The sequence below is a fragment of the Pinus tabuliformis genome, chromosome Q (assembly GCF_031772625.1).
Source record: "Pinus tabuliformis cultivar Carrire ecotype Pingquan chromosome Q, CPIR1, whole genome shotgun sequence".
Lineage (NCBI taxonomy): Eukaryota > Viridiplantae > Streptophyta > Pinopsida > Pinales > Pinaceae > Pinus > Pinus tabuliformis.
In genome coordinates, this window is record NC_142296.1 from 274384862 (window position 1) to 274395250 (window position 10389).

Consider the following 10389-nt stretch of genomic DNA (forward strand, 5'->3'; position numbering starts at 1 on the left):
ACTGTCGGGAGGACTGACTCTCGACAGTGACTCTAGTATGTATATCATATTTAAAAATTATGCATATATCTAAGTTTTAATAAAATTAAAACAAGAATATCTCTATATATAAATGTGAAATGTATGTAGAATTATTTCTAGATACAATGTCAGTGGGCCTAATGGTTAAGAACATGTGTTTCCTCTTTGGGCAGAGGTAGCTCCCTTATCCCACAAACAAAAAGGTCTCATACACCATAGACGGGTCCCTTATCCCACAAACAAAAAAATCTCATACACCAATATGATGTTGTGCTTATCTTGTATATCATAAACAATTTTTACACCAATTATCATCCATCCATGTTGAATAAATTAATTTAAAAATAATTTTTATCAAATCTAATTTATATTTAATAATCCCTTCTTACAAAAAAATCTTAGAGTTGTAACAGCCCTGCAATCTGGAACGAAAACGCCGAGTCCCTTTCTTTCTTTCCTTTTTTTTTTTTTTTTTCTTTTCAGTTATCCATGTTAGAATAAATTACTTTTAGAATAATTTTGATCAGATTTAGTTTATTTTTAAAAATCCTTTATTGCAAAAATAAATAACCTTTCTATAAATTTGAGAGATCTTACAGACTGCAATCTGAAAGAAAATGAGTCAGGTCGTAAACAATTTTTATATCAATTATCCATGATAAATAAATTAATTTTAGAATAAATTTGATCAAATTTAGTTTATTTTTAGAAAAAAAAATTGCAAAAATAAATAACTTCCCTACAAAGCTGAGAAATCTTACAAACTTGTCACAGCCCTGCAATTTGAAAGAAAAAGAATCAAATCTTAAACAATTTTTATATTACTTATTCATGTTAATGATCAGGCGGACCGTCTGTCTAAGGATGGTCTATCTCTTGAGCTTGGTGCTTGGTCCTTGATGATATCTGTGGGCGATCGTACATGCTTCATTCAGGATTTCTTCATCCCGGGAATATGATCTGATCATTTTTGCTTTCTTCCCTATCCAGATATGTTTCACAGTTTTCTCTTTTTGGCTTTTAGTATTTTCTTATCTGAATTAGTTCCTTGCATTTTGTCAGACTATTTGCTATATCCATGTTTCTGTTCTTCATGGTGATGGCCCTATATTTGTAAGATTTTGGTTCCATATGATCACAAGGATGCTAGTTGTTTAGCTCTTGCTGTATCTCATATGTACTCTTTATATTGTCTCAATATAATACTATACATATTTTTCTCTCTGAAAAAAAAAAAAATTGATCAAATTTAATTTATGTTTTAAAATCTTTTATTACAAAAATAAATCATTTCTCTATAACGCTGGGAAATCTTAGAGACTTATAACAACCCCGCAATCCGAAAGAAAAAGTGTCGGGTCTTAAACCATTTTTATGTCAGTTATCCACGTTAGAATAGATTAATTTTAGAATGATTTTGATAAAATTTAGTTTATTGAGAGGAGTTTTTGGTGAAAATCATATGGTAATTTATTTGTTGATGTTTTTGGAATCCATAAGTATGGATTCAAACCAATTTATTTTGATAATGAATTAGATTTATTGGTTCTAAAAGCCTTAAATTTATTTATTTGATTAACCATGTATAAAAAGGTTATGGTGCACTTTAACTTGAGAAAAAAAAGGAATTACACATCTTATTGTAAAATTAACCATTTTGTTAAATAAAATTTTCTTCTATAAAAATAAATGTTATAAATAATAATGAGGAACTTATTAGAATTGAAATAATCTCAAATACCTAGAAAAATGGTGGGCAGGGAGCCATGTGGCATGAATCTAATTTTTTAAATTTATTAAAACTAATGGACTATTTTGCTAAAGAAAATTTGTTTATATATAAATGAATGTTATAAATAATAATGAGAAATTTTTCATGGAGGAACTTATTAGAATTGGAATAATCTCAAATCCCTAGGAAATTGGTGGGCGGAGAGCCACATGGCACGAATCTAAATTTTTAAATTTATTAAAAGTCAATGCAACCTAACAAACTCTGTAACACACTACAATTGTTGATAAGCATTCAGAAGAAGCATGTGCTGAGCATATTCCCTTGAGAAGCAATCTAGGTAGCCAATTAAAAAAAGAGTTGTCTTTAGTGTGACTTTTTGGACTTTCAGGGCTGAATCGGATGGAAACATTTGAGGTGAAATATTGATTTGTGTTATTTAAACTCGTTTTTTGACTGTATATATGGATTCAACACCCTGAAAAACTCCTAATGCACTTCAATTATGCAGGGGTTACCCATCAGACTTGTGATTCCAATAAATTCGTGGTGGATTTTAGAGAAATTAGACCAGAAAAACCCACTGGAAAAGCTTTCAAATGAAAGACAACTCCTTAAAAAAATAAAATATAAAAGTCAATAGTGAACAAATCCTCATCCTTAAAAAAATAAAATAAAAAAGTCAACAGATCCTAATCCTTAAGTTGAAATAATAAGCCTTTGACAATAAGAGAGATGTGTGATGCATTGAATTTTTAATATAAAATTAATATATAATATTTGAAAATATTCATTTTAATAAAAAAATTAATGTGGGTCATGTATGAAACAATTTTAATATGAAACGTAAAAATATCTTAATAAGAAAAAAGTTTTTCAAGTTCATAGCTATACATGTTATCTAAAATATTTTAATGTCAACTATGTAAATATTACATATTGTTAAAAGCTTCGAAAAAGTTTTCGGAAAGACAACTAGTTAAAAAAATAAAATAAAAAAGTCAACAGATCCTCATCTTTAAGTTGAAATAAGAAGCCTTTGGCAATAAGAGTTGAAATAAGAAGCCTTTGGCAATAAGAGAGAAATGTGTAATGTATTGAATTTTTAATATAAAATTAATATGTAATATTTGAAAATATTCATTTTAATAAAAAAATTCAGTGTGGATCATGTACGAAATAATTTTAATATGCAAGATAAAAATATATTAATAACAGAAAAGCTTTTCAACATGGGCAATGTAGTTCATAGCTACACATGTTATCTAAAATATTTTAATGTCAACTATGTAAATATTATATATTGTTAAAAAAAATATGGATATATTATTAAAATTTGGTGGTTAAAATATTGGAAGTGTAGATTTTTAAGTTTTTTTTTTTTTCTCCAATTTTCTTTAAAATCTAACAGAGATTTTTTATCTTAAAAGTTTGAGTTAAGTATTCTATATAGCATTCAAAATACAACCTAAACAATGAAAAATTATATATTGACAAATTCATTGAAATCTATTAAACCATGAAAATAATGCAATTTACTTTTCATATTTTACACTTTAAAAAAAATTGAAATTTTGATTCATGTGAGTACATACTAAATCCATACTTTAAATATATCTATATTGGTTTATTTCTAAGCCATCACTATAAAGTCAAGAACACCGCTAAACAAACTAAATTGAAGTAAAAGTTATCCTAAAAAAAAACATGCCTGGGTTACAGATAACACTAGGTCGTAGTCTAACTAGCCAGAGGAATTGCTTGGAAAGTTATGGAAATTTAGGTTATATTTAGAGAAAATCCGGCAAGGATTTTTGTAAATCCAAGTTATAGTTGTTAAACTTCAAAATTTTGGGTGTCCTAGATATTTTTGATGACGCTGAATCAAGCTCGACCATAAACCCCCCCACCCAATAAGTAAATTGAAACTTTAGTTGCTCGACTATAAGGTCCGTCACCTGTACAACTCACACGAATTCCCATCTCTCTAGCAAGTATCTTAGTGATTGAAGCAGCATGAGTTGCATCACCAAAAACCACTGTTTCTTTCCCCGTAAAATTATGACAGGGAGAGGTGTTGTTAGGCCGCTCGACCATAAGGGACGGAGTCACTCACTATTCATATGGTGAGGGTGAGCCTGCCGAACTCTCGACCCCTGGGCCGCCATCGATTTATCGCTCGACCATAAGTGTCACGCCCCTACACCTGCGGTAGTCTTCCAACCGCTTGTAGCAAGGTGCGGCACCACCGAACGCTTTCTTTTCACCAATACTAACATTCGTGGGCTACGCCTACTTTCACATTAACATTACTTAGCTTGTATTTTGCAACCAAGTAAACAAGTAATTATCCTTTATACTTAATGAAGCCCCTACTCATTCATTATCATCATGTGATTATAACAAGAACATCAACAATTGCAACAAGTATAAAGCGGAGGGGCAACTCCCCGTAATGTGAGTCTGTGCGAATCAATATATTAAGAATATCAGTTTACAACATACAAGTGTGTCTTGCCAAACCAAATCTCACACTTAGCCAAATATTACAAAGAGAGGCAACCCTGCCTTTTACAATACATGTGCACCTCTTGCACGAAGGGTGGTGCTCCCCCGAGCCATCTAGATACCCTTGCCAAGTCCTGCACAATTCTGCACATCCACCGAACCCCGGGCACACCTTGCCCACACTTCGACCGGCTCAAGAGAACCTCCAAGTGCACCCTCAAGTAGAGCGCATGAGATATGCGCAGCTCCACTTAAATCTGCGCACTCCTTGTTATCTCCTTCAAGCTATGCGTAGAAGTGTTGGAGAGAATTCGTTGTTGAAATGAGCTCTAAGGCTCACATATATATAGCCATCCTTGCGTGAGTTTTACATGGGGTTTGAAGCCCCTTGGTTGACCCCCAAAGCCACCAACATGTGCCCACAAGACTTGTTTACAAGTCGGCTTGCAAGCTTTAACCATCGCATATATATATCGTTTCACACTTAGCCGCATTTCTAAGTGTCGTTCCACATTTCACCTTTCGTTGCAATAAAGGTCACATTGTGTCGTTCAGCGCGCCCATGCGCCCGTCCGCGCGCTCGTTCGTGCCCCCGCCCGCGCGACTTCACCCGCGCCTGTCGCATCCGCAACCGGAGGTCCTTACAATAAGGACTGGGGGGGCTCCACTGATAAGGAGAGGAACTTTAGTTGCTCGACCATAAGGGAGAGGGCCGCCATCGATTTATCGCTCGACCATAAGGACCTTTAGGTGCTCGACCATAAGGGAGAGTTTCCACCATCAAAAACACGATTCAAACACTACCTCTACAAGATTTTTTGAAATTTTTTTCCCTGGATTCTGGGCACTGCTAGCCATCCAGAGAATTCCTCCGCTTCCTAAAACTAGGCATCCTAAATTAGATATTGGCTGCAGAGTGAGGATTATTTCAGACAAATGAAAAGGGAAAAACAAGATGATAATATCATTAATCTCTAAAATAAACAAGACACAGTTACAGCTAAGACTATTCAGAGGCGTGTAGATCATCCATTTGGATGTTGCTACTCTTGAGAGGCTCATAGTCGCCGAGGTAAACTTCCAGGTGATCAGACAAAGAAGATTTGTCTATGCTCTCATGGTGGTAAGATTTGCACACAAAGTAAACCAAACTCTGTGTCAACAACCCCATCAAGTGAACAAAACAGAGCAACCCAACAAGGACTGTCCCATACGCAACTCTTCGTGCACCTCCCACGCCATGGCTATGCCCGTTAAGAACAGCGTAGTCGAAAAACCATCCAATAATTCCGGCGAATATGAGGTAAAGAATGTCTAGCACCAAGGCCGTAATTCGGTTTCCCTTAATGAGATCCTTGCTCTTCCTCATGGCGCGCAGACCGTATTTGTCCTCCAACACGGATATGACGCAGGCGAGGTGCCACACCATGCTTATATACACATACCCACTGCAGAAGACCGAGATTATAAGAATGAGGCAAACAATAAAGACCGCCGTACTCAAATAGTCCAGATTCATTGTGATTATGAGCAGGACGAAGACCAATACGAAGGCCGCGTAATAGGCAAAGCCTATGGCGAAAAACCAGAGAAAAGTTACAATAAGGCGCTTCCAAACCCTGGGAACAATGCTAATAACCCTCCCGTAAGAAATTTCCTTTCCCGTATAAATTGAAGCCACGGTATACACCACTGCCGCCGTGGACAGCGACGAGAAAGCAAAAACGAAGACTTCATAGGCCGCTAGAAAAGCGAAGAGCTCCGTCCATTCCCAGGTCAATTCCCTCATGGTCCTCTGGCCGGCCGGGGTGCCGGCCATTTCGTTCCACTGTATTTCATTAAGCAGATATTTGGAGACCAATTGGTGCCCCAAAATTGCGAAACAAAGGGGGAGAATAAGGGTTAGCGTGATAGCCCCTAGCAGTTTAGCGAAGGAGCGAAGGATCTTGAAGGCCGCTCCAACAATTCCCACGATGCCGACGAACTGTAGATCCTCTGGTTCTCTTTCCATTGCTTCCCTTTGCTCTGTACGCAGATCTCAGAAATTATTTGGTCTTTCTCTACTGCCTGTGTGAAAAAATGGAAAAATCCAGGCCAAACTTCTTTGTAGACAAGGGGAATGGAACGAAACCCACAGGATGCTTCCTATGACTAACTGTGGTTGACCATATCATCGCGCAAAGACTTTGTTTGAATAATAGAAAATTAAATTAATTTATGAAAATTTCAGGAAAAAATTACATACAGAGTATTTGGTCTACACTGATTGGTTGGAAGACCAAATATTTTTTATGTGATTTTTTCAAGAAATTTTCATGAATTAACAAGTTATGGTTGGAAGACCAAATATTTTTTATGTGATTTTTTTAGGAAATTTTCATGAATTAACAAGTTATGGATCACAAAAACTTGAATTAAAAAAATTGAATTATAAAAAATAACAATTAAAAATTAAAAATCAATAATTCCATAAATTATTTCTAATTTTAATACATGTTAAAGTTTTATTTATTTATTTAATTTATATTTAAAATATATAAATATTACAACTAACTAAAAAATTAAATCACAAAAATTAAAAAAAAAAAAAAATTAATAATTTAAAATTATTAGACTATTTCTAATCTCTTGAATATTAAGATTTCTTTTACCACTATTCAAAGTATATAAATATCACACAAGCGTTCAGATTAATGGTCAATTGTTTAATCACAACCTAGCCCCACAACGAAGATTTTGTCTTCATTTTGGAGAACCGTTCTTTGGTGATGTAATGCTAGGGATGAGCTTGGAGCACAGTTCTGCGGTGATGTAACCCAAGGGACCAGCAAAGCTTCTTCGTGATACATGCATTCCCTCCAAATGCGGGCATTTTAAAATTAAAAATGGTCTCCATCCAAACAGAATGGAGGGAGGGACACATGATAAAGTCATCCGAGTTGTGAGTTAGTCTTTTTAAAGTTTGTTTTTTTTGTTTTGTTTTTTTTGAAAAGGCTCCCGGTGTTTCAGGTAAGTGCTATGGTAAAGTTTTTGTTTTTAAAAGATTAGGATAAATATTTTCATTTTTAAAAGACTGGGATAAAGATTTCATAATTATGGGAGCACTCTTGTAAGACCTATATCCACATTACAAGGTTACATTAAATGGTTATTTATATTTACCATGTTTATATCCACATTATGAGGTTACATTAAATGGTTATTTATATTTACCATGAGTTTTGCCTTTTTATTAAGGGTTTTCATCAAAGTTTAAGTGAAAAATTATATCATAAAAAGTTGAAGTGTATATTGATTTTATTATTGGTTAAACCATGTCACAATTTGTATTTGAGAATAGATTTCGGGATTGTGCTAATCACTTTTGAGTATGTGGCAATGGCGGCAATTATTACAGAAGGAGTTCATATTCCACTAGATAAGAGTGGTAGGGATCATGGAAGAGGGGAACACAATCACTAGTTATAATTTTTTTTGGTTTACCTCGAGCCTTTTCAATTTCTTAGATAGAAAGAGCAAACTTGTTGAAGGAAGTTCATGCACGTAATTAATAAACATGCTAAACTATATATATATATATATAACGAACTTGCAAAATACAAACCTCTTTATTGATAATCTACAAGGCAATAATATTCATGGGGCTCTTCAAGGGTGACCTCTAAATGAATAAAGCTCCAAAAGAAAAGAATCCTCAACAAAACATTGCATAGCCTTCTACCTCTACAAAAAGATTCTTACACAAAAAGCCCTGACCAGTAGTGGTCTCATTATTAATGAGTACAAACCACCTAGGAAGCCATATTTAATAAAGACAACCTTTTTACATTAAGTGCCAACACATCAACTACTTGACTTTATTCAAAGAAGATGCCCTCATACATTAATTAACTAACTCCTAAGTGCCCCATGGTAGAGAGGTTAAGTAGGGCTATAACATGCCCTCAACCCCCCCTACCTCTTTCAAAAACAATGTTATCCTCAATCCTAGATGTGTGGAAACTAGTGTAAAATCACATTTGGTTCTCAAGTAGCATCTTTAGGTTATGTATCTTTCCACCATATAGGTACTCCCTAAAAAGTGTGTCGATATAGTTGATTCTTTTGTTGACCAATATTGCCTCTAGTTGAACCAAATGAAGCCTCCTTCATCAAGTTTGGGAAGGCTAGTCTAAACTAGGTGGTTTGGCCACACTACCTTCTTCAAGCAAGACATATGAATCATTTCATGGATCTTGAAGGGGGCTAAGAGAGGCAATCTATAAGTGTCTTGTCTAGTGCACTAGAGGAAATAATAAGGTCCATGGAACTTCAGTACTAGATTTTGTAGTTCTTAGCTTTGAGAGATGTTTCTTTAGAGGATTGGAAATGAAGAAGCACCTAATCTCGTTCTTCAGAAGGTGTTTGAAGTGATGTTGGTCTTCCTATTGCTTCATTCTATTTTGAGCCAAAATGAAATTATCTTAGAGTTAACTATGAATGGGCACTCTCTTCTTAAGTATGATATTAACATCCTAAACTTTGGATGTGCCTAATAACTACAAAGTGATAAAAAGGAGGGATTTTTCCACAAACAACTTCATAAATTGACATTGCGGTAGCACCATGATAGTGATATTGTACCACCATTTAGAAATTGGAAATACTAATGACCTTCAGTTGGAATTCCATTTTTATAAGGGTTTTTTTGGTTTTCCTTCCACATTCCATAGTATACATATGTAGTATAGAGTTTACAATTCGTTGATTGTTTAAGCCCAATTTTTCAAGACCTTTTATCCACTCTCCACATTCTGCATTCCACATATGAAGTTAAAAATGTTGGGTTTTTCCCTTTGTTCACCATGTGAAGTTTGGTGCAGAGTGGGGAGACCTTCTACCTTAGATGAATCATATGTTCTTGTGTTCCACACTTCACATGGAAAATGTGGATTGTGGGTGTCTTTCAAAGCTTGATTTTAATACTTAAAATATTTGTTCCCACACTTCACATGCAAAATGCAGAGGACTTTTTCCTTTGACCTTTCTTGTGGTATCATTTATGTCTTGACCAATAGTGCCATCAATTTATGTTTAAATTTGATTAACATTGTATTTAGAAGTGTCCCTTTGGTGATAATACAAAATCTCAAGGGTGGTGAGGCTTTATTGAGGATAATCATGCAACATGATTTTGAAATATGAATGTGGATCATACAGAAAAGAAACCATTTATTAAGGATACTCTATTGATGGTTTTGCATTTGATAGGTGAATGATCAAGAGTAGATCCTAGGAAGGGTTATGAACCACATTGTAGAGACAAATTGAATATACCATCTAAAAGGATAAAGAATTTCATTGGTCCTTGACATATACGTGGTATTCAATGATAGATGAGCATCTACAGAAGGAACACAAGATTCATTTTTTGGGTTTAGCCAAAGCTAGTTGTGCTCATGAAGTTTTTAAATTTTGTGGGATTTTCCAATGGTCTTCCAAAAGTTTTATGTGAAACATATGTCGTGAATTGAAAGAAGTTGGCAAGGTTATTTCTTGGCACCTTTAGAATCATGTTAAGATGTGGATACCTAGGGTTTTTAAGGTCATAGATGCAGATACCTTCATGAATGAAAATGGTGACGAGCTCTCCATTTTGATGAAGTGGTTAATGCATCTCACCACTAAATATGTGACAACATACCAGATTTACAATTCATACTTGATAGAACTATACAATTAGATTGTGCACTTTTATCCAGAATCTATAATTATCCCTCCCACCCTAGTGAGCACCAGTATTGTAGCAATAATGCTGCAACTCCTGGGCTGCCTTATTTACTCTTATCAACCCAGTAGTTTGTAACAAACTTGGAAGCGTCGGTGCTGTATGCACAATTACTAGTTCTTACTGCAGGTTGTCACTTGGTCAACCGACGCAATATCACTAGGAGCTCAAGCCAACTTCTATGGATTCCAGAAGAAACTCTATATGTGATGAAAGGAGAGAAAGATTACTCTACAGATGCTACTATAACTGCAAAAAGGAGAAAGACTGAAATGTAAAGCAAACCTAATAAACCTTAATTAACCAACTAATCCTACTTTTGTAGAAAGCACTATGAAAACCATGAAAGGAATGCCATTAC

General features: G+C 34.7%; 1 protein-coding gene across 1 annotated transcript; it reads right to left on the reverse strand.

The window, feature by feature from the left end:
- Positions 1-4341: 4341 nt before the first annotated feature.
- Positions 4342-6404, reverse strand: LOC149219276 (uncharacterized). Its single transcript, XM_089382555.1, has one exon. It carries the CDS (start codon positions 6270-6272, stop codon positions 5268-5270), a length of 1005 nt encoding a protein of 334 aa, XP_089238681.1. The 5' UTR covers positions 6273-6404; the 3' UTR covers positions 4342-5267.
- Between the last annotated feature and the right edge of the window lie 3985 nt (positions 6405-10389).